Source organism: Plodia interpunctella, chromosome 12 (genome assembly GCF_027563975.2).
Source record: "Plodia interpunctella isolate USDA-ARS_2022_Savannah chromosome 12, ilPloInte3.2, whole genome shotgun sequence".
In the NCBI taxonomy this organism is placed as follows: domain Eukaryota; kingdom Metazoa; phylum Arthropoda; class Insecta; order Lepidoptera; family Pyralidae; genus Plodia; species Plodia interpunctella.
Genome location: NC_071305.1, coordinates 7741656 through 7767518, shown reverse-complemented (window position 1 = coordinate 7767518; position 25863 = coordinate 7741656). Strand labels below are relative to the sequence as shown.

Below are 25863 nucleotides of genomic sequence, written 5' to 3'. Positions count from 1 at the left end.
AAGGCAAATTATGGAGCCAAATGCTTTTGTCATATGAATAGGTAATGTGTTGAGTCATTGAACTATCCAGCGTTGGTTTAGCATTTGAAAACGTACCTAAGTACCACATTACAATTTATAGCAATATATCTGAGTATTCAGATCAATCAATCAATTAATTTAAGTACTTTGTTCTTGTCGATGGAGCATTTTCCATCTTATTCTATCCTCAGCCATCGAGGCTCTTTTATTTCATCTAGGATTGCCCTTCTTGGCTTTCCTTTTCCTCTTCTTGCTTCGATTTTTCCGTTAGATCAGATCAGATATTTCATAAAGTTGTCCTGTCGTATAAGGTGGCCAAACATCTTTCCCCTTCTTGTCTCTATTGCTAGATTATAGTATTCAGTTATTGTAGGTTTATTTACTTAGGAAACCTGGATTAGTGTTTTGACCTGATTTGCGTTACAGCTTGTAAATCGAATAAATATTATAGCGTGAAGGTGGATTTTTTTTATTTGAAATCATCAGCCATTTTAATGTTGCTGCTGAGGCACTTGCCTCCGTTACAGATAGATAAATTTATCGGTCGTAATGAAATTTTGTTTTGTTAATGAAAAAATAAAGAAAAATGTAATTTTGAAATCAAATGAGGAGAAAAATGCTTAAATATTATAATAGTCATGAGAAAAGATAAATGCTAGTTAACTAAGAACGAACTGTTAACAAAAACAAATTTGACAAGCGGACCCTAATGGGCTTCGAATTCGACTCTGGGCTCTGTTTCCTGGTTGTTTTCACATACATTGTGAAAACAACCAGGAAATCGCTCAGATCAGATGAGAGAGAGGTGACTTATAGATGGTGGTGGCATTTGATGTATGACTTATCTAAACCTAAACTAAACCTAACTTATCTAAACTCAAACCGCAGTGTCGATGTCACACCGCGATTTGTGTATTGACAGATTTACGTTGCATGTAGTTAGAATGGATTTGCGATGATTGCGACATGGATGGGAGAACATTCTAGATGTGTTATAACTTTTATATTAAGAAGCAATCATTAAAGTAAATAAAACGCATTTCCCGAGACATATTTGGGTTGGATATTTCTGAAAAGGCAATAATGGTTTAAAATGACACCTTAATGATGACCATCATGACGGTGCTATAAAATAAATTGCCAATGTAACTAAGAAAATCGTTGTTAATTTCATTTCCAGTGAAAATAAGTTTCATGTTCAACCAATGCAATTACAGCAAATAGAGATCGCTGCATGCAGTCTGTAGGTTGTCGTATATTGTAAAAATGTGAACCAACATTTTCAAATCGTTTCCGCCCGCGATGGAATGACCGTTGCGTTGGGTTAGAAGATACTCTCATTTTAATTCAGACTATACCTCCCTTTGTTTTTTTGTTTATACAGGGGAATGCTTGTTACGCACTGAGTGTGGGACTCCTGGGCCGCTAGTCGGCCCAGCCTACCCATTAAACCCCTGGGGCGTTTTCACGCTGCCGTTATGGGGGACGTCACGGGGTCGCTAGGCATTTCACCGCGACGCCCCCCCGGCCGACCTTTCGGCCCCGACCTGGGCGGGCAGCAAGCACAAGTACTAACCACCCGCCCTTTACGCCACGCGAGCGTGGCGTGGACCATCAAGCCCACTCCGCACACCAGTCAGAAAGCTGACGGGGGGAGCAGGCATCACCGACCGCTGGTCCCTTCAGGACCAGTGTGACAACAAAATCCTGGGTGCCACAGGGCACTCAAGTCTGCCTCTGTACGGGCGCAATAGGTGATAGGCAGGTAACACCCACATATTGCGCCCGATACAGAGGCAGCCACCCTTCGGCCGCAGAGGACAAGGGGATCGTCGAGAGACATACCGACTCTCCTCTTCCCCTGCGGCCCAACCGCACCGTGTTCAGCGCCACGGCCGCGCTGTGGTCGCGGAGGACAAACCCCCGCGACCCCACCTCTGGTCCCTTCTAGTTTTTACATCCAAAGGCTGGTGGCGGGTCACCAGCCAATGGCATATGGCATCGGTAGTACACCGAGGGGACCGTCCACCAGGCCCAGAGCACCCACCAAAGTCTCTGGGCCTTGGGTTTCTCTTGGTTCACCGGGGTGGCTGGTTGTGTCAGACCAGCCCCCCCCGGTTACTAAGCCCCACCATCGCGACAAGATGGGAACCCGTCGGGGGGGACTATACCTCCCTATTCTTACATATTATAAAATAAAGTCTGCCTCTCTGTTTGTTCGCATAAAACTAAAAAACTACTGTACGAATTCTCATACGGTTTTCACCAATCACCAATAGTCCTCAGGAAGGTAGGTTTATAATTCATTGTATTTTTACCCAAGTAAAGCTACACAGGCCACTAGTAGTTAATAAAACGAACTATTTATGCAACTATTATTTATTACCTATTACCTAGGCATTAGCGACAATCCAATCAGTGTAAGAAGAAACTCTAGCGTTGACACCAAAAATCATTTAAAATTATTTTTCTATCATGTTTATTCTCAATTCTTTTTACATTACTTAAAATACATATACGCGGTCCGGACCTATTCTTATCGTTTTTGATTTTATCTAATAATTTTTCTATAAAAATTTCATTATCTTTACTCTTTAATATGTATATTTCTTCTAACTTTAATAAATTACAAAAATTATCTAAATCTCTCACAAATTCGCCTCGCGTCATTTGTGATTGAGAATCTAGAAATTTCACATAAATTGTTCTTTTACTTTCAATATAGCATAATATTTTATTTTCTTTTGTGATAATTCCCTATTTTTTAAATTGTTTTAGTCCCTTAATATCAATAAGTTTTAATTCTACTGATTCTTTCGGTCTTATATGGGTACTTACGACCTTTGGTTGATCAGGCCTCAAGTCTAAAGCATCCATATCTACCGATGAATCTAGTTTATTTAATTTTCTTGCGCCCGCTCTTGTCATAACATTAATAACACTTTCGTGCATTTCTTTTAAATCATTTAATGTGATTCTAGACAATGCATCTGCAGCTGCATTTTCAGAACCTTTAACATATTCTACTTCAAAATTATATTCCTCTAATATGATTCTAAATTTCATGAGCCTACTCGAAGGATCTCTCATATTGAACAAGTATACTAGTGGTTTATGGTCTGTCAGTATTTTAAATGGGCGTCCATATAAATATGGACGAAAATACTTCACAGCCCATACTATTGCTAGCAATTCTTTTTCTATCACTGGATAATTCTTTTCACCTTTATTTAAGCTCCTACTAGCATAAGCTATTGGTCGTCCATTTTTGTTTGATAAAATTGCTCCTATAGCATTATTTGAAGCATCAGTTTGTACTATAAATTTATTTTGTTCCGAAAAATCGGGATACTGTAACACAGGTGGGCTTATTAGTAGTTCTTTTAGTTTTTCAAAAGAGTTTTGACTTTCGGTATTCCATTCAAATGGTACGCCTTTTCTAGTTAATTTATTTAAAGGATATGCGATTTCTGCAAATTTTGGTATGAATTTTCTATAGTAATTCGTGAAAGCTACAAATCTTTTTACTTCGTCTGAATTTGTAGGAACTGGATAATTTTGTACTGCAGATATTTTTGCAGGATCCGGCATTATACCTTCATTAGAAATCACATGACCTAAATACAAAATTTCTTTTTTAAGAAAATCGCATTTTACTGGGTTCAATTTTAAATTGACCTGACGTAATCTTTCAAAAACATCTTGTAAATTTTTATTATGAATTGTTAAATTACGGCCAAAAACAATTAAGTCATCTAAATAAATTAGACATTTTTCATAATTTAGACCAGCCATTGCCAATGTAATCATTCTGGAAAATGAACTTGGGCTAGTTTTAAGTCCCATTGGCATACGTGTCATCTGATACTGTCCTGAATGGAAAGCTGTAAATTTTCTACTGTTTTCATCTAAATTAACATTATAGTATCCTTGATGCAAGTCTAAATGTGTGAAATAAATGCTACCTGACAACGAGTCCAGAATTTCAGTAATATCTGGTAGTGGGAATTTATCGTCTTCAATCTGATTATTCAATTTCCTATAATCTACGACAAGCCTCCATTTTTTGTCTCCTGTTGAATCTGATTTTTTAGGTACTAACAGTATTGGACTAGACCAATCGCTCTTGCTAGGTTCAATTATCCCTTTCTCTAACATTTTATCAATTTGGCGTTTAATTTCGTCCTTTTGAGAGTATGGCAAACGATATTGTTTTGAGAAGATTGGATTTGTATTAGGTTTGACAGAAATAGTATGTGTGTATACATCAGTAGTACTTAATTTATCACCAGGGAGGTAAAATATATCTGAATATTTAGCGCAAATGTTCTCAATAGTTTTTTGTTCCTCAATATTTAAATGTTGCAATTTCATTAATGAGAAAAGTTTTTTCACTCTATTTGAATCGGTCGTTGACTTTTCAAATTCACAAATATTATAGTTACTAACTTTATCAATTTTTGGATTTATTTCTGTGAGTTGAACATCATTTTCAGTAACATTAAGTATTCTAACAGGAATCAATCCATCTTTTGGTGAACATATGGAACTTGCTAAAAATATACCATGTTTTATTTCTTGAGATAATATGACACAATCTTCATTAATGTCCGTATGTATAAAATGTATTGACTCGCTTCTAGCTGGGATCTCAAAAATAACATTACATGTATTTATTAAAGGTAAAGTAATTTTCGAATTAATAAATAATGTCAAAGTATTTTTACTGAAGTCTAATTGAGCTTTGCATCTATTTAAAAAATCACGGCCTAAAATTCCACTTCCTTTAATTGGTAAATTTTGAAAAACAAAAAACTTATGATTGAATGTTTCATTATTAAAAGTTAATGGTAAAAATAAGTATCCTATTGCTTGTACACTTCCACCTAAACCGTTGACTGTTACATTCTCCTTATGGATTGGAATGTTACATTCTATAGCATGTTTATACGTACATGCCGATATTGATGCTCCAGAATCTACTAAAAAATATTTTTTGTTATAATTATTACATGATGATGAAAGTAAAGAAATATAACAATTACTATCACTGGCTAAAATAAATTTTTCACTATTCCTCACGAAAAAACTGATTCAAAGAAAGTTCTGACTCTTCAAATTTTTCGAAATTATTATTATCATTACCATGCATTAAATGAATATTACGATTATTACGCATCCCTTGATTTCCTCTAGTTGAATTAAAAAATTTACCTCTCTGCTGTGGACCTCCGCTACTTCCTCGCGTGTACTGACCTCGTGACCCTTGTCCTCGAGAAGCTAGATGAGCTGCTTGCTGTCCTCGAGCTCTTCCTCTATGTACAGGATAGCGGCAACGTCCTCCACGCCAGCTTCTATAATAATTTGAACCATTGTTGAAATATTTATTATGGTATGGTTTCTTGTACATACCCATGATTTCTCCAGATGTTGAAGGAATTGATACTTCTTCATCTTGGGCTGCCTGTACAGCATCTTTAAGTGAACTATAATTCCTGGCAGAAATAATCGTACTAAGTCGACGATTACGCAAGCCGTCAGCAAATTGCTTAACAGCCATTTTTTCATTAATAGGTTTTAATATTTTATAGCATTGATCATTCCCGTCAGCTTGCGTTATCGTTAAATCAACAAATAGTTCCGTTATTTCTTTACCATAGTCAGCAATTGACAAGTCATTTTGTCTAATTTTTTGTAATTTATTTTGTATTGCCGTTGCAGCTTTCTTACACAATAATACATTTCTCATATCAATAATTAACTCATTAACTGATTCATATTTTGATTTTAATTTTAACTTAGCTTCAGGAGAAAGCCTACTTTTTAATACGAAATTAATTAAATTTTGTTTACATGTATCTTCTTTCAATAAAGTATTATAATATTCAATGTTATCAATCAACTGTTTTGTACTCGACTCCTCATTTGTCATAATAGGTAAAAGATTTAACGCCGTTTTTAAATCAAAAGAATTCATGTTGAACGATGACTTCGGCTTATCACTATTACACAACACTAAAATATTTTCATGTAACTCTAAAAATCGACTACAATAATTTTTGATTAATATAATATCATCCGAACTATAATATTTTCTCTTAAGTTTTTCTTCAAAACCTATCAGCCACGTCTCATATTTCTCATAGATTGCATTAATCTCATTTAATTTGTTTACTAACACTTTTTCCGTTCTTCGACTGGCTCCTAATTTAATTAAATATACTCTAATTTTCTTTAATTCCTCATACAATGATATAATAGTTTCCATTAGTCACTTACCACCATAACGTAGAGTAAAATATTCTTGTACCTGTGCACATAAAGAACATAACACATTAAAAAATAAATAAAAATAGACTTTAAAATATAATCGCGATTACAATTAACACTATCAAGTCCAAAGTTCAGTCACAGTGCATCATCCGTCCGTCCGTATATGGAAAGTCGCTGCATTCCTTACCGGTGACCTATATCTCGTACATAAAATTATTATTAGGATATTTGATTATATATTTAAGATACTTTTTTTTTTTTTTTTAAGTAGATTATTGTATTTTATTATTTTCACTTTTTTTTTTTTTTTTTTTAATATTTATTTTTATATAATAAATTTTCACTTTTGAAATATATTTATGCACTTTTATTTTTATTTATTTTTTACACCATTTCTTTTGAATAGATTTTTTGGGGTGGGTTAAGGTCTTCCAACTGTCGCCGGAAAAGTGATCTTCTTATAGTCGCCCGATTTATCTCCTTAACAATCCATTTTCTATGGCATTTTCTATATAGTCGATATATGAAGAACAGCACGCCACACAGTATAATTAACAGGATAACACACAGGATAATATTTGTGGTGCTCATATGAAAGCGAATTTGTTCTGTAGTTGCTTTATTATCGCCAGCCGCAGCATTCTGGATGACCAGGGTTTCTTCTTTAGACTGTGGGGAGCCCATTATTTTTGTGAAATTTTTTATTCACGTGTACACTAGCGTTTAGTCCGAAACAAAGATAGAACTGGTACTTTTCCATTGTCCTTATTAACGATTACACGAGTAACGTCTCAAATTCGCGGCGCGGTGGAAGATTCCATAGGCAGGGTCGCCATATAAGGGTGTGACGTAGTCAGGTAAATGAAACGAGTGAATGCTCGAATAATACTACTATATTTGAAGGAATAACACAATTATATAGGTGGTACAAAGATTAACATAATAGAAGATTAAATAGGTACTTAGTCTAACCTCACACCAGGGTAGAAGGGATGGGCACATTGAAAGCCCCAGGAGGTGATACCGACGATCACGTCTGAGTCGTGGGCTAAGGGACCTCCAGAGTCACCGTGGCAAGCGTCTTTCCCTCCAGTATTAAGGATACCACCGCATATCATCTCTGGGGTAACAACGGGCCAGTGCTGAAACCCGGGTAGGGTCCTGAGGTAGGCATAACGTTCAGCGCAAAGTGCCTGGTTGATGACATCCACGTGGACACGTTGAAGCTGCTCAGCATGCACACCATTAAACTATTGAAAGGAAAACAGAGCATAAAAACAATTCAACTTCCAATTATCACTCGAAAATTAAAGATTGTTTAAATTTGATTTGAAATAGGAAATAAAGATTCTTACCCATAAATCACCCCATCCGATATAAGTGACAACAGTGTTATCAGCCAGGATGTATTCGGGGCCAGGGATGCGGGCGGTGGCGACGAGTGATGACAGAACAGCGGCGGAAGACAACTTGACTATAGCCACGTCATGTTCCCTCATATTATGATCATACTGGGCATGTAGAACTAGAGCGGAGACCGGGATCACTTGTCCGCCACTAGAGGCGAAACTCGAGCCAAGACGGACTTGCCACTGGGTTGGTAAATCTTCACTAGAGATAATTAGGTATGAAGTATATTTTAAAAGAGAAATGATTAAAGTTCCTTCGACTTCTTCTTCTTCGTCTACTTAGTAGCCATTTTATGATTCTTCCATGAATTAGAAAGTATACATTTTAGATAGTTTGGGTAAGTTGTATTCCACAATTTCATAAGTGGCCGAAATAATGTAGCAATGAGAGAACAGAAATAATGAGAGATTCCCGACTCCACTGCATTCACAAGACATCAGCCTGGTGGTTGACGCGAATGAAGATGAACACAAACAATAGACTTCTTGCCTCCTTTACTCTAAACTTCTTCACTCGGAATGATTTATTACCATGACAAAGCTATGGCCTTGGTACAATACTTGTTACTCAAAGCAATAGAGACAATAAAAAGACGTAATGATTGGCTACCTTACACGACACGTCTTCATATAAATCATATATTTCTATACGATGAAAAATTTCTTTCATGGGACAATCTAATTGTAAATTCGTTGAAGAGTATTGAAAACAATATGAAGTACATACTAATAGCAATGAGCCGCCGAGAGGACAGATGTTGGAGTGATGAGCGATCCGCCACACCACTGCGTCCACCAGGCTCCAATCAAGTGATACAGCATGTTGCTCATGTACGGGTACTGGTCGATGGTGGTTGCATCGCCGCCGACGATCCTGGCGATGCGCTCAGGGGCCGCTGAAAATAAGAGACATAACAAATTTTTGATTGAAGGAAAAGTTGAAGCACGGACAAGGAAAGCCACGAAGAGCATTTATGGGTTAGTTAAAAGAAAGGCAAGTATCGTATCGTATGTGGAGGTACAATCGATAGCAGAGGATAAATTGTCGAGGAAATATCAAAAATATAATATATACTCGTAAAGAAAGTAAAAACACGTACCTATGGCTGCACTCACAAGCGTTAACAAAACCAGACCACGCATGATATAACAGTTGATTCGATCAGATTCAAGTGAATGAAAAAAATTTGCCAGCTTCCGTTTTTATAGTACAAATTAAATCTCTTAATCCCCCTTATTTCACAAAATTAAACAATATTTTGGAATACCCAAATACACTAATTAAGATAAAGTTCTGATTCTAAGTATCTCTTGAGGATATCTATTGGAGATTAAATACTTAAGATAACATTCACAATTTTATTGATTGGAGTCCTGTCCTTTTATTACCGGAAGGAGATTGGCATTTTTGAATGAATGAATTTTTATTTATTTAAGTAACGGTGACTCATAATTTGTTAGTAGGTACTGCTATAGACTATGTTAGTACAAATTAATTTTATTTTTGTTACTGTCCATTTATTGTTTTTAATTTCCAGGTTTCCGTCGTCAAATAGAAAAAAAACATCTTTTTTATTTGTTTTCGTATTCAGTTCAATTTCATCATACAAATCCTAGCCAAAACTCTGCTATTTAAAAAGTGACTTGTATGTATAGTATTAATACAAAAAATGTGCTTTATGAAGTTTAAAAAGATCTTCATTATGAAATAAATTAGAGTCAAATGTTTATTCAAAGTTTCCATTTACCTTGCAAAGAAGTAATAAAAGAGAGTATCATCAGTTTATCCCATAACACAAAATAAATAAATTTTCGTTTTCTTTTCATTCTTTTTTCTTTTTTAAATTTATTTTATGCACACGCCAGTCTGCCTCTATGTACCACATCTCCTCTCACGGGTCTACTGAAAGAGATTTCATTTGAAATAAGTATAAATAAGCTCCCTTGTACTCATTTTTATAATGTAATTTCAATTTTTAGTTTTTGTGTACATAAATTGATAAATAAATAACACAAGTTTCGAACTTACTTTGGAGCTAGCTCAATCTGTGTGATTTGTCCTAATATATATTTATTTATTTATATTTATTTATCACATTTAAGCAAGCTATTATTGACTAATCCATTATATAAAAATTACGATAACATAAAAATTTAGAACACCATGTATGTATGTTTACGATTTCGCAAACGACCACAAGCGTTATCTAAAATTCGCTAATAAAACTATTTTATTTATTTATTAGTTTTCGAAGAATAGTTTACTATACAGAAACTTGAAAAAACTGATCAAGCATGAGTGCCATTCAAGCATTCTCAGGTTCCGTACAACCAACCTGTTTATATTTGATGTTTGTGACTTCGAAGTTCTAAGTACTACGACTTATTATAAAATTCCATAATGCTTAAATTTTCACAAATGTAACAAAAATAAAAAAACAATGTTAAAAACACACTAGAATTCTACTACTTCTACAGAGATCCGACTCAACAAGAAGAGGTTCTTCTATAGATATTGTGGAACGAAGTCAACTAAATTAAACAAATTTTTATTTATTCATTTATGTAACAGTGTTAACATAACAGTGTAGATATAAGACTTATAAATAGGAGACTTAGTAAAAAAAATATTTGAGAAAGAGAATCTTATTACAACAGTATAAAACGGACACTTAATATATTTCATCTAAATTATTAATAATAATTTAAAATAATCTTGATTAATGACTACAGAACCCAAAATTCCATCGGAATGTTTTTGTCTTCCGCATATCATCAATTAAAATGTTTGCACGTGGCCTTCCAAATCAAGATATTGTGAGCCTCCGTGGACCGGTTCATAGTTTGAATATCTTATTATTATATTATATTATTTTACTTATATAATATTATATAAACTTTGGAACCGCCTACTGACCTATCAATAGTGAGATAAAAATATTATTCCATCCCAACTAATATTATAAATGCGAAAGTAATTTTGTTTGTTACTTCTTCACATCTGCTTACCCAATTTTTGTGAAATTTTGCATACACATAGTTTGAACTACGGATAATGACATAGGATTTCATCCCGGAATGTTCTCGTGGGAAATTGACGCGGGCGAAGTCGCGGGCAAAAGCTAGCAATATGTTTTTGGTAGTAACTACTGTTTATTTGTTTAGAATTTATTTCTTACGTAGCTGTAATTTATCATACTGAAAAGCAGTTTGGAGGTAATTATTTATTTATTTACCCAAACTTAACCTTCCCTTACAGAAAACGTATTCTAATACGACCGGTTAGCATTTTACATTACTTATGTATACTTTGAATTCACTCAGAGAACAGGAGAAATGATCAATTTTCTCGGCCACTAAATTCATTATTATTACTTCTGAACTCATAACCCATTAAAGCCCGGCAAATCATATGAAAATGGATTACAACCACACGTACATAATGCGTCCACTTATAGAGTTCATCATCTGATTCTACGGGAACATGTATATCAATACAAATGTACGGTACACCACGGTGCATTAGTGTTCACGAATGGACGTGATGCATCACCATCTAATATCCACCAACAATGATCATAAATGCAAATCAAATCGGCGACTTTCACACAGAATATGAAGACAGGTTATAGATACATTTTATTATTTAGTACTAGCGGCCCGTCCCGGCTTCGTTCGGGTAAAATGATAATAAGTTATTCAACCTCCCTCAGGAATCACACTATCTATTGGTGAAGAAACCTCATTAAAATACGTAGTGTTTGAATTTATCACGAACAAACAAGCAGAGGAATTTATTTTTATAATATGTAAAAATAAGAAAGTAGACTGATTCTAAAAGTTAATCAAGAGTGAACCGTGTCTCGAGATTCTTTTGATTAACTTTTAGAATCTAATAAATCTCTTTACGCAATAAACAAAACATAAAATAGCACATAACAAAACTGTACTAATTCGGTATCATAAACGTGAGATCTACTTACCATTGTTAGTACATTCAAGGCAAACCGACTTGGCATTAAGTTTCTGAGCTTCTATCAAGGTCACGGTCATTATATGCTTCCATCATTTAAACGCACTCGAGTGTCATCTTACACGTCTCAAGGTTATGTTTGTGTATGTGAGTCTTTTTTCCACCATAATTCCTAAATTCAGAATCTACACACTTAATTTAACCAAGAAAGGTATAATTTAGCAAGTCCCGATTGTCAAAAACATTTAAAAAAATATTTTGCGAAACTTGCATTTCATTAATACGATTCGATATATGGTTCTTTCTGTAAATTTGAATGATATCAAACGTTGATTCGGCCAAACGTGATGCGGTATACAGTTCATTCAGCTAAGTGAAAAAACAGCGTCCATTCAGCCCAGTAACATGATATACGGCAAAATATCGGTACGGAACTCTAATTTAGTAATCATGACTACCAAGGCAATCTAAGTACATATTTATTTCAGAATAAGCTATAAAAATGCTAGATAAAAATATCATTTACAGACATAGATGTGCAAATGGCCAGTAGTTGCAATATCACTATTTATGTTGATAGATAGATAGATCAATAGATGTTAAAATAAATGATATATTATTAGAAAAGATCGTGTCTTGCTCTGAGCAAACTCCGTTCTATCTAAGGTTTCGTCTAATATTGAAAAACATAGTGTGATCATGACCTTTTGCATCCATCAAGCAGCATAAATGAGATAATATTTAAATAATTTAATAAGAATAAATATTCAGAATGAAACTCTCAACAATATACCTAAGCCATTGCTATCTTTTTCTAACACTATGTGGCCAGATAGTGATAGTATGAAAATTGCTTTTCGATTGGGCGTTAGTTACAAAAACAATCTCAAGTGTTATCACAATTTGTTGGAACTTTTTCGAGTGACTCACGGGTGTCTTGACCCCAGTTTTTGCCTCGCTAATGGCCTTGGGTCAACCTTAGCGATTTCCTCAATTATCTACACGAGTAGGCATACATTAAAAATCTATGTGTTCCTTTGCTATGAGACCGTTTTTTACTCCAGCTTATTTGAATTCAAGCTTGGAAATTTGTTTACTTATCTATTAAATTGTCTATATGATGGTTACATTTTTATCAAAGTTAGATCACGATGTTAGATTAAATTACCTGAGAAACAAATGTGAATCGTTATTCGTTGTAACTCTGAAACACACAGAAACATTGTACTGATTTACCTACCTACTGCTATGTGAATGTGATCACTCATGTCATGTCTTATGATGGCTGTTAAGCCGGTTATATTTTTTCCCAAAGAGTGATTTTTTTCGTCGTCGGTTTTAAATTAATAGCTAAATCTTCAAAAATTTTACCTAATGGTTGATTTTTTACGCGAACCTTGGGGTTTGAGGCTTCACATCTTTTAAAGTATTCCAGAACACGTGAAGATGACAGCGAGAACTGGCTATAGTTTCGGGTTCATCAGGGTACTCTATGCTAATAGTCACTTATGACCATATTCCTTTTATCAATGCTTATGACAGTCTCTGCCGGTGCCGACACGACCGCGACCACTGACTTGTTGTGACCCAATGTTTAAGATGTTTTCAATTTAGTTTTGATTAAAATTATTTTTTTTTTAATTCTAATTTTATGAAATTGAGGTACATTCTGAGGTACATTCGGCTGATACATTCGATTAACATATAAGGTACTTTTTATCATAAAAGTACCTACGCGATTCCCGGAAAAGTCTGACAGTCAATGGCGCTTTATAAAGTAGATGGCGCTGCTGTGCATAGAAGACATAAGTATTTGTTAAAATAATCTATAACCTATAAATCATACTCTTTTCAAGTCAAGAGTTTAAAAGAAAAACATAATAAAAAGCCGAATACCTACTCAACTATCCTAATTGGATAACAAAAGGTATTGTATGAAAAGCTAACGGTTTAATAACATAATCAATCTTTATTATTCGCTCCAACTTGTGCGAAACGCGCTATTGTGCGTTATTGAAATCATTAGTACACATAAATCTTCGATATATCCAATTATATTTCACTTATTGGATTTGGCCAATCGGTCTATTAGTTGGGTGAACCAGCACTTTTTCTATAGATAAACATAAATCTATTAGAATATAGTCAATAAGGAATATTAAGTTATTCTACACTACTATACTTTATTGGGTGCTACAAAATCATGTCAAACAAACATTTAGACTCTGACATAGCGACGTACAACGTTACCGTCATACAAGTTACGTATAAAATATTGTTTTGATGTTGAGAAAACGTATATGATTTTATTGACTATCCCAAAATAGCCTGAATGTTATAATGGAAACACCAAACTTTGCAGTCGTTGTATAAGCCATACCTAACATATGCAAGACGTATATGTATGTAATTAGTAATTGCTGTAAAGGGCAGTTGCACAAAAAAACAGTATCCTAGTATTGGAGGATACTGACTGACACGGATTGACAACTTGATTGGGCACTGCCTTTGTCGGTTGGTGCGCTTACAGAACATGGATTGTCTAGAAATAGAGGTTGGAACGAACTGATCAAGAATATTGTTTAAAGATAAAAGATAAAGTTTAAAATATTCGCATTTCATCAAAGAAGAAAATTTTATTGATTTTTAATGATATATAGCGGTGTTACTTTTGAAAATCATTTTTTATGGATAACTTTTTCTTGGTGTTTTTGAGACTATTGCTTGTGGCTGGCTAGATAATGTGCCCCGTCTTAGCACGTAACTGTACATTCAGCCAGTATTCTGATGTTCCACCATACGTAGAGATTAGTTAGACGACGTATATGAATCAACTGAGCTTCGAAAGCAGAAAAACATAACGTTATTTATTTAGGTACACGCTATGTTAGCTATCTGCAATGAGGGCTACCACAAGTAGATTCGCCGCCAGTTAGTTCGCCGTTAGTTTTTATTCCAAATTTTGACATTTTTGTTTTGCGCATGTACGTATCCGGGACATTTTCGGATCATTGGATCTACATCCCGGTCACAGAAAGGTCCTCATTTATTTCATTCGTTCTCTCGAAGATAATTTTGATAACAGTTGCATCTATTGGCTTGGTTACGTAATAATTGCAACTTTTGCAAACTTTTTGGAGCGTTATTTCTATACTTTCACTGTTTTTTTACGACAACTGCAAAGTGCAGTTTTCAACTGTAACATTCGTGAGAGATCGTGAGCTTACCATCATTACAAGCATACTTATAAATGCTTAAAGTTGTCTGTTTCCAAAACCTATTATCTTGACATATAAACAAAGAACTAAGCCAGTAGTTTGTAGCCTAAAATTTTACATAAAGTGCCTGTAAAAGTCTAATTTCTGAATAAATGATTTGACTTTGATCTACTTCCAAGGTGATAACTGAAAATCAGCATTTATTGGAATCTTTCTAGACTCAATACCTCATATTTACATTCCATAAAGTTAGATTCTTAGTAGTTAGAAGCAGTATTATGGAATAGTATTACGTACCTAGGTAAAGTAGAGAATATGAAACGCACCCAAATGTTTAAATTAAAAATAAAGTCACTGATATAACTCAGCTCACGAATGTTTTGTACTGCGTTACTTATCTCTTATAGGTTTGGAATGCAAACTATTTTAAACTTCACCTTTACTACTTATCATACTTACCCGTAGTTACCACAAGACTGCGTAAGTTATAAAATAACATTACCCATTCTTCGATTTATTATTCAGTTTGGTAGTTTATAATTTTAGGGGAAAAACTTAAATTTCCACGACAGGATCAAATCTATAATTTTAGTGTTTAACATAAACGCATAAACATTGTACAGAAAGAAGCTTATAAACACTTTCCTTTCCTTTCAGTATTATAAGGTTCGGTAAAAAAAAAACCGATTCGTCAGCTCACTGGCACAGTGGGCGGTAAACAGCAGCCAAGTGACGTTAATCCCACTTCTAATCCCACTTTAGGACTGCGGATCTAACTCGGACCACTGGGAGGTCCTAATTGAGTGACGGATAATAAGGTTAAGATATTTGATACTTTGTAAAGATAGTAACTTGATGACCACAAAGTTGACTATTTGACATAAAATTATATTTTGGAACAAGTTGTTTAAATGTAATACAGGTACAATGTATATTAATTTACATTTTTCGAAAATATAAAATAAGGTTTATAAAAAAAAATCGTTGAAAAAGGTTGCTGTATCTATTTGAATTAAAAAAAAAACACGTGGAATCTAAAACCGAATAAAATTTAATGCATCTATAATAAAAAGTACAGAAAATAAAAAGGTACAAGCTATGGTACTTAAAAGCGATTTCTTCCAGCCGAGTGTGATTTGGTTGAATATTTTGAAGTCGTAATATTCTACGGTATTTCATTAAATTACAATTTGCAAATGTGTTTTTACACACAAGTTGAATTTGTTGCTTCAAAATCCCAAAACTCAAAATTTTTTGACCAATATGTTTGAGTAGTTCGCACAAACAAACCACAAACAACAGAGCAACAAATTCAATGGCGCGATATAAAATATCTCTTTCCCATTGTATTCCGTTTCATTACATTTATTTCTACGACGCCTTTACAATTCACAATTCCTTTATTAGTCCATCAATCGAGGGGAGACAGGGCCGCATCTAAATTGTAGCGATGTATCTAGAATCTGGGCCACTTCCGAGGCCCTCCCTGCCATTGTATGGTAATGCTACCAAATATTTTACAGGCTTGTCCGATGCAGTAGTTGTGAACGAGCGATTTATCGTTGATAGTTTGCTTTTAGTTTTATGGTAAACTAGATGCGCTCCGGGGCTTCCTTCCTGTCGGAATTTCGAGTTAAATCGTAACCTATGATATTCCAGGTTATATTCTACCCGTGTGCCAAATTTCATAACAATCCATCTAGATTTTGCGTGAAAGTAATAAACATACATACACACATACACACATACATCCTCATAAAATTTCGCATTTATAATAATAGGATAGGATACTCGTATGTCTGTGGTTTTGACAACGAAAAAGACTCAACGTTTTTTAATTGACGTTTTTGAAGAAAATTGTGGTGAAGACTGTTGCTCTTCTTCGCGTTCTGTTGTTGTACTTCGCCTGCGGCAGTGGACTTCGCTAGAAATAAATACTTGTAACATAAAATTTGAGTTTGGTAAGTTCTCAAAAAACTCTTCATGTGGAATGTGCTCTGTGAGAACAGTCAAGTGAAGAAAGGCAATCAGAAAGTGTCAAAATTAAATTGCAATTAGAAATTTTAAATTGAATACTTAGATGTTGAATTTATTAAATAAATCATTCATTTTATACAACAAAATTAAAACTAAAGTAAAAATATAAAAATTAATAACAAAAAATTGACCCATTGTGATCGTCATCGTCAAATAATATAAAATTTTAAGTTTCAACATAATGACAGACAGACATAATGGTTACTTACTTACAGTGCCGAATTATAATCCTTTGCAAGGTCAAGGTGACATAAGGTCAGGTCTAATAGACCTCACCAAAATTAATTACAAGGCGGCAGAGGTCGATACCACAGATAATCAATTTAAAACCGCTGCTGGAAACCGTCACTCCTGTATATGGCCGCCAACCCCTATTTAACCGTTCCACACCATTAGCTATAGAATTTTATTTCTTTTAGTCCACCACAATAAGAATGAATAGGATTGATCATTTGATAAATTGGAGTCGAAGTGACATGTGACAAAGCTATATTAGAAAACTAGCTGCGCCCCGAGACTTCGCTCCCATGGGAATTTCGGGATAAAAAGTACCCTATGTGTTATTCCAGGTTATTTTCTACCCATGTACCAAATTACATAACAATCGGTCCAGTAGATAATACGTGAAGAGGTAACAAACAAACTTACTTTCGCATTTTATCAGTTGGGATTGGGTTATCTACAATTGATGTATGTTGATAAGGAAAAAACTATCACAGACTCGATAATGGAATAAGTTTCAATAACAATTTTAAATGTTTACGGTCTAGATCTAGACTCACTTTGTTCCATGTAAAGTATTAGTTGTGCTATGATATATCATAGCACAACTAATACTTTCAGGTATGTTGTTCCCGCTCGAAATTCCCCAAGAAGGTTGACGTGAGACAGGCCGCATGCTTATTTTGCATCTCGGGCTTCGAGGTGTGACAGCCGGAATACAACCGGCAGAACACGTACAATCAACAGCACATCAAGTTACCCTGCATGAACCTCTGTGGTGCGGTAATAGCGGCGAGTTTGCCATGAATTTGGGTAGGTTGGTGTGCTGTTGACTGTACGAGAACATATTGAGAGAAAAAGAGAGATAATAACATATATATACTTCATTTTTACTCAATTCATCTAAAGATTTACTAAACTTATTTAGCAGTAACCGTATATCGAATTTACGATATCAATGTAATTTAGAAATAATCACTCTTATACAGTGTAGCCACACCCTAACTCCTCGAACTGCCCCCGCTCGCCACCAATTTGTCCCTTCCGCGTCACATCACCGCTCCACAGACCTCAAATTGCGTCCGATGTCATCCGATTTTCACCTTGTTTCGCTTCGATTTGTGTACGGAATTTGACGGTATGTGGAATTAAGTGAAATGAGTATTTTCATGCTTTTAATTTTAGTTTTAACCATGAGTTTTGGCCATAAACGTTCGGCATCATGCACTATATATATAAACTGTAAGTGTATCTATACATATAATATAATTAGTAAGTAAAAATAATTATAGGGGACTAATAGATCCAAAAAAATTTTTTTTCAATTCTTTTCATAGTAGTATTCCTCATGGTTGAGGGTCGTGGTTATTACGTGGAATGAAAAACACACAACAACTTTGGAGTGGTTTGCCGATGCCTTCTCCGTTTCCTCATGATGTTTTCCACCGGAAGCAAGTGGTGGTCTATGAAAACTACTATACATAAGTCACAGGCGGCCGTCTTAATCATTACACCAACACTGCTTTAAAATTATTGTCTGTATGTTTGTTCGCGCGCAACACGCAGACTACTGGAATTTGATGCGGTTTTAACAGCTGTTTAGGGGATAATCTACTTAAAATCTGCTATACGTTTCATCGCGATACGTTGCTTATTGAATCGTATATATTGACAATAAAATTTATTAGCCGACGCACGAAATTTCGGCGGACGAAGCCGCGGGCAAAAGCTAGTAAATTATTATTGTTACTAAAGTCTCATGCACTCTGTCTGAAATATACATTTTGAATTGAATCGGAAAAGCAAAAGAACTTTTCATATTGTTGTTTAAATGTTCATCGCACTCAAGACGCGTTTAACTGACCATTAAATTTATCTATTTAAGTGCAGTATAGATACTCGAGAAGCTCTCAATGAAGCGATCTGTCATATCTTTTGAAAAAGACAAATGGCTCGTTGGAAAAATGTAGATGTCATTGTGTACAAACAAACACTTTCGCTGTACGGGAGTCTCTCTTTCGTTTACGTTTCAATGCGTATTCGCCGTCTTTTATACTTGTCAAGTAGCTTTGAAGAGAATGCGATAAGTTTAGGGTTGCCTGAATGAGATAAAAAAAAATCTGAAAGGATATTTTCCTCCAAAAATTACACGCAAGACAATTAATAAGGTGTCGTAAAAGCAATTTTATGAACAAAATATGTCCTTATAATTTTTGACCTCCTAGAAGACTTTGCCTAGAATTAATAAAACCTAGGCGTAGAACTTACGAGAACTAAGATTTACAAGGACTGTTGGATAAACAAGAGAGCTGGCCTAACCAGATCCCAAAAGTTAGATGGAGGAAACGAGTTAAGCAGAGAAATTGGCATATACTCGTAATCTAATTATTTACTTTTTATCAGGGCACAACGACCCATAATGTTATATAATATAGAATGCATAATAATCTCGAATGGTTTGCGAAGTGAGCCGGTAACCCTACACATTGCCAAGTCACGACAAGAGTAGCATTTGCCTTTTAAATTACTCCTAAAAGATCTTTTGTTCTCTGTTGTCATGTATGCTCTATTTTCACCTGAACTGTGGCAATTTTCGAGGCGTGTAGAAATTCGTTTTGACTTGGCTTTTACTAAATAACCACCGTGAAGTTTTTTTTTTTCAAGTAGAAAAGAGGACATTCATTATAACAGCTACTATTTCATGTGTAGGTAGATGTTGTGACCACGGCTGAGAGGAATAAATGAAAAAAATGAAGACTAAGCTGATGGCTATACTTAAATAGATAATACTGAATCACACCATACAAGAAACGAACACAATAGTACACAAGAACTAAAAGAAAATTTCTCAAAAACCTATGCAATCATTGTTTTCCATTTTGGTAAAACTACGTACGTGAGAATGTTACGCTGGTCTTGATGGGACACGACGCGACACTGAAGTCATAATAACCCGCCCACGGTTAAGAGTGTTTGCGCTTATGAATATTTAGCAGTGAACTCGACAAAATCTGCGGCTTTGTCGTTGCTGACAGCGAAGAGCGATCATAGCAACTATGAGGCACAGGATCAGAAATATTAGTTTGAATTCGCCATACTCTGAAACTGATAGCAAGCTTGGAACTCGCTTTTACTTTTGTTTGACTCTGTGTCAGATGTTGGATGTTTACATCTAAAATAAATAAATTGGACAAGCTACATTTGTAGCTAAATATCTATCATGAATATTTTGTAAACGTAATAATATCGGCATCAACAAAAAATATCTAAAAATAACAGTTACTTTTACACTACACTCAGTAGTGGGTGGGCAACGGTTGAAGAAGAATAAGAAGAGGTGCTGATCGTTGATTACATTTCCGTAGTTCATTCTTGCTAGAAGTCTAATCCAAAAAATATATTCATACGCTTTGCTTGTATTATTCTTTCGGAGTTAAACCCTAGGCTTACTTCTTACAGAGCTTCAATTGAAAGAGGCATTTGAATATTTGCAAACTCAAACGTTCAGTCCAGGAGATAGCGTAGAAGTCGTCGTGTCTACAACAGTATTGGTTTAACAAGTTTATTACCTGCTTGGATTTGCAAGAATGATAATGGTGTGCTAAGTGGAGTACGTTTAAATGTTTTAATAAATTATATGGATTCAAAGATAATATTAAGATCAACATGAAATTTAAGTTTTAGTGCTAAACTTTATTTCATCTTAGCGTTGCCACTTGTCTTTTATTTGCTTGGTTGCCACAGGCTGAGAGCATGATGGTTTAAAAAATAAAGTAATAACTTTAAGTTAAGTTTCAATTTTCATTTGATGTTATTTATGAAATAAAATCAGTTGTCTAGTAGACTTTAAAGTTGCAAATATATTTTAGAGACATAACACAAATACTTGAAACATATAATATAAATTCCCACGCTTTTTAGGTTTGTTAACAAACACAAAGTAAAGAGATATCTTGCTATGCTGTCGGTCCAAGCACAATGTCATAGTTAAATTTTTGATGGCCATATTGTGTGACCTGTTCAGACGACTTCGACAAACCAACACACACCGGATCACACAACTACATTGACTTTTACTACTGCGGACTTTTCAAACTTATTTTTTTTGAAAATCGACGATTACTTCTCGTGCACTAGCGTCACCTAACATTTTTTATTAATTTCTTAGCAATTTAATATATTTTTGTACAGATTATGCCACACTACATAAATAATTTTAGTAGAAAGTTTTATGGTTTTCCATTGCATAATGTAGTAGACTAAATAGAAAACGGTGGCCACTAAATTCCTTTTATTCTGTAGCGGGAGCTAGGTGATTATGCTCGACCGCCACAAAGGAAAGATCATCCCGCCAGGCTAGGTGTTGCGCCTGGGGAACCGCATGGCTCCGACGGTGTCATGTCGGAGGTTGTATTTATGCTTCCAATCGAAAACGCACTGTCTGCGCGGTCTAGGCTTGTTAACATCACATCAACAAGTTTCGATGTGAAGTTACTGTGATCACGTTGTATTATATAAAACTATAATATTTACTACTAAAACTATTTGTAGCAAACCCTGGATCTGGATGGCATTGCAGGCGTCAATAGGCTGATGTGACCACTTCCCATCGGATAGGCCGCAAGCCTGTATACTTGCTCAGCGGTATCAAAAAACTGATTTCGTATGTAAAGTAATCATTTATTTTTTGCGGGAAATGGATCAGTAATAGTCCTATTCTATTTTACCCCGACCACCAGTAGCAAACGTGGCTATAACGGGCATCTGTCAATCACCGTTTGTTACCTACCCGTCGGCTACCTATCTGCTGTCTCATCTACCCTGTTATTGCTTTATTGCAGCGCATTGCATGCTTTACTATCCACAATTTTCTTAAGCGGTTATCGCTAGCAATTGATTTCGTTACTTTTTACAGGGCTGATTAAAAATGATTTTTTTTTGTTACTGTGTGTGAATCTTTTATTTATGTAACTTATAAACTTAGTCTTAGAAGTTATTAATGGAGATCCCTAGCTCCATGGAAAATAGACGTGTTATGTATATGTATATACATATATTAGATTGTTTCAAGTCTCAAAGCATCGCTTAATTTTTCTTCTTGCAGTTGACTACCTCAATGGCCTAATGGTCATCACGCCGAACTGTTATACTGGTGGTCCCGGGTTCGATGCCCGGTCAGGTCGAGATGGAAAATTAACTTTTTTAGATTGGCCTGGGTCTTAGATGTTAATCTGTGTTATAAAATATAGTATTGTTAAGTTAGTAGCCTATAACACAAGTCTCGAACTTACTTTGGGGCTAACTCAATCTGTGTGATTTGTATATATATTATTTGGCTTACTAATTAATAAAAAGTAAAAATGCCTTATGTTGATCTATTGCTTTTTAGTTTTTATACTTAAAAATGATATACCTACCAAAACAATTTTTTTTTAATTTCTCGTATGAATCATGCCTAAGAGATTCAGCGAAGAGCTATAAACATTTAGTAGCGAGAGCCTCTGGTATTACTTCAAAGTGGTAGCTATTACCCGACTCTGCAATTTGGTAAACGGGATTTACCGATTTCCCTATCAGTGGTCAGCATAGTTTCCATCCATCTGTGCATTTCTTTTCACATTCAATTATATTTTTACTTGGCTTCGCTCGGGCACAAATATGATAAATTACATACCTAAACCTTCCCCAGGAGTCACACTGACTGTCGTTTTTGAGACAGATGCTGCAGAAGACTTTTTTTTATAATATACAGAGTGATTTTTTATAAATTGGCATTTTTTTGTCTACATGCTCAGTTCATGGTACTAAACAACAAAAAAAACTGCTGATCCATACATTTTCCACAAGTTAGGTATTCAATTTTGAGAACAGGTGACTTTTTTTATCGCGATTTCGGAGTTACTCTCATACTAAAAGCTGTTCAGAATCATGGACTGAGCATGGAGACAACATATTACCAATGTATTAAAGGTAAGCCTGTATAAGAACGTACGCATTCTATTTTGTTTGGTTTAGAAGACTTTATTTCTTTATACAGACTATATCTATAGGATAGTTCTTAGTCTTACACTTCATATGGATATCCTGTATACAGGATATCCATATGAAGTGTAAGGTACGGTAGGTACTTTGGATATCTATCCAATGTGTTAATATCAACTTGAAACTCCGTATAAAGGAGATCCTTTATGCGAAGTTTCAAGTTAATATTAACACTCCTAAAAATGGTAAGGAGGTTTTCGTATTGCCCTTTTAATAATAGACAGACAGACGCTTCTATATCAGGCAGTGTATTACTCTTTTATATTTATTGAGTACTTCAACTATAATCATTGAAATCGCAAGCCCACTCCATTTTAATGTCTGCGCGGGAGTAGAAGCAGTATCGTAGGAGTCTCCCCTCTCCCCCATTGGATATAACGGTGACCTACTATTCATTGTTCACGATAGTTTTATGTTAATGTGGTAATTCCTTTGTCGCAGGAGGCGCGGCGTTAAGGTGCGTCCACACATGTGTGCCAGAAATGATACCGGTAAGTGGGTAGTAATTGTGTATTGTTTAGAAGATTGTCGCATTTAGATTAATGGATTTAATTTTATTACACATAAGTAAATGTGACTTTTCTACCTGTAAACCTACTCAGTGACGTTGAGGTAGACGGTAGAGCCGCAACAGTGAGAAAAATAATGTTTATGTCAATCATCATCAATTAATTTAAGAATTTTGTTCTTGTCGGTGGAGCATTTTCCATCTCATTCTATCCTCAGCCATCGATTTCACCTCCCTATACGACACGACGTCTGCCTTCTCTTTTTTGCCAATGTCAATATCTTCACTTAAATAATATTGTACAAAATTTCATCATATCACTCATAATATGCTTGATCTTAATTAGCGCCCCGGGGATTAGCTCAGGTTACATTGTACCTGTGCACCAAATTTCATCGAAATCAATTCACTGTGATTTTTAACTTTAATAAAAAAAAAAATAATAAAATTCTCTCTTTCTTCTTCTTCTTTTTGTCTCACACACAAACTTCTTTATCAGGCCACCAGTCACATACATAGTCTCCAGTAATTGAATAATAATGGTAAGATGAAAATACACGAAGACATATTTTCCTCCAGGAGGAAGCTATAACGAAATAATTAAATCGTACAACACCTACTTAGTTATTACATTAGACAAAGACGTGTGTTTCCCGGAGGCCAGCGAATTACTGCCTACAATGCTGCCCTGGTATAACTAAAACGCCGTTATTTGCCAAAGGCTTGTTTCGAGTAAAACGTCGAAAAGCGCGGTAAAAATTTAAATCGATGTCATTCATAAATGACAACACTTATTTAAAACTTGAAGGTACCAAAACATAGATCAAGTAAAATACTATCTAATGACTAACCTATTATTTTAGAAACACATTTTTTTAATAATAATAAAACGTTTTTTGCGTTTTAGTATATTATCTATGATACCAAAATCTTATGAGTCATCGACTAAAATGCCGCTTCGTAAAGAGTAACGGCTTTTTAGCGTTACTATTTCATTTAAAAAATATATTTATTAAAATGCTAAAAAAATCATGACTTCATGGTAACTTAAATGTCGTTATATCCCATAACGTTGTTTTAGTTACATAAAACTATACTTATGATACTAATTCATGTTAGGCTTTTGTGTGATTAACGGCATTTAACTGCTTTCAAGTCTGCTAAACTATGAATATATTTTAATTTGAAGATTAAATTCGGTTCATTGTTACGCTTAAACGCAGTTAAACTAATTACCTTCTAAATTAACGGCATTTAAGTGCAACAGTATAAAAAATATTGGAAGATAGTATTGATCAAATTGAATTTAAAGTTATCAAAATACAGGTTTGAAAATTGTTTTATCATTTCAAATTCCGCTGTTGTAAAGGGGTGTCTAATATTCTATATTTAATTCGTTTGGGGGTGGTTCGCAGAGCGTTTCGACCGCTGCGGCTGTGCGGTCATTACAATCCGTAATTTTTTTTTGAGGAAGGAATCATTTCCAAAATCAATCATTCATCAGTGCTGGTAGATTTCCCAGACATCATGCGCTTAATGATATAATTCGTTATGGTAAGTGCAAATATTCCTTGTGTTCTGGAACCACCTGGACTAAGTCGCATGGATGGCAAGCGTCCCAATGGCTTGATTTTGGTACTCTGGCAAAAGGGACGATGTTTGCTTTGGGACGCAACGTGTGTAAGTACGTTTGCCGCTTCTCATATCAGAGATTTCGTTCGTGAGGCGGGGTCAGCAGCGGACAATGCGGCTAAACAGAAACATGCTAAGTACCAATTACTAAAACCATACAACAACCATATTTTTTATTATATTTTTCCTGTTAGATTAATAAAATATTTGACGAAGCATGTGGCGGATATTTTAAATTGTATTTTGCAAAATAAATCATTATTATTAATTAATGAAATCAATCATTCATAACTACAGTACAGAGTAAATAATGTAAAGTCATATAGTAAAACTCATTCTTGTCTTTGTTAAAATTTGAAAGATTGTTATGACAGTGCGACCGTAGCGGTCGAAACGCTCTGCGAATCACACTTGGGTGTAGCTGGGAAATCTCAGGTAGGTACTTCGGAACAATAATTGCCATCAACATTATTTTTACGCTTGCGGAGGCCTTGTAGCTCGGGTGTAGTCTTTTTACAGCTGCAGGTA

The 25863-nt window shown here is 34.9% G+C and overlaps 3 protein-coding genes across 4 annotated transcripts in view; 1 reads left to right on the top strand and 2 right to left on the bottom strand.

Annotated features, from left to right (window-relative positions):
- The window catches only part of ASPP (Ankyrin-repeat, SH3-domain, and Proline-rich-region containing Protein), a 275934-nt gene that overhangs the window by 43222 nt on the left and 206849 nt on the right, over positions 1 to 25863 (top strand). For both annotated transcript variants that reach the window (XM_053752603.1, XM_053752606.2), the window contains exon 2: positions 23637 to 23686. In XM_053752603.1, the coding sequence (XP_053608578.1) occupies positions 23678 to 23686 (9 nt within the window). In that variant the 5' untranslated portion in view covers positions 23637 to 23677. The remainder of the gene's footprint in view (positions 1 to 23636; positions 23687 to 25863) is intronic.
- On the bottom strand, positions 2385 to 7254 carry LOC128674197 (uncharacterized). The gene has a single exon (XM_064436281.1). The coding sequence runs from the start codon at positions 6287 to 6289 to the stop codon at positions 5093 to 5095; it is 1197 nt and encodes a 398-aa protein (XP_064292351.1). The 5' UTR covers positions 6290 to 7254; the 3' UTR covers positions 2385 to 5092.
- On the bottom strand, positions 2385 to 8952 carry LOC128674201 (trypsin, alkaline C-like). The gene is made up of 5 exons (XM_053752621.2): positions 8804 to 8952; positions 8431 to 8599; positions 7650 to 7905; positions 7276 to 7544; positions 2385 to 2469 (listed from the first exon to the last, which is right to left on the bottom strand). Exons 1-5 carry the CDS (start codon positions 8844 to 8846, stop codon positions 2415 to 2417), a joined length of 792 nt encoding a protein of 263 aa, XP_053608596.1. The 5' UTR covers positions 8847 to 8952; the 3' UTR covers positions 2385 to 2414.

Coding starts and splice junctions, on each gene's coding strand:
- LOC128674197 (XM_064436281.1), bottom strand. CDS start 6,289: ATGGAAACTATTATATCATTGTATGAGGAATTAAAGAAAATTAGAGTA.
- LOC128674201 (XM_053752621.2), bottom strand. CDS start 8,846: ATGCGTGGTCTGGTTTTGTTAACGCTTGTGAGTGCAGCCATAG. Junction 8,600..8,803: donor GCTTGTGAGTGCAGCCATAG/GTACGTGTTTTT, acceptor TCTTATTTTCAG/CGGCCCCTGAGCGCATCGCC. Junction 7,545..7,649: donor TCGGATGGGGTGATTTATGG/GTAAGAATCTTT, acceptor TCCTTTCAATAG/TTTAATGGTGTGCATGCTGA.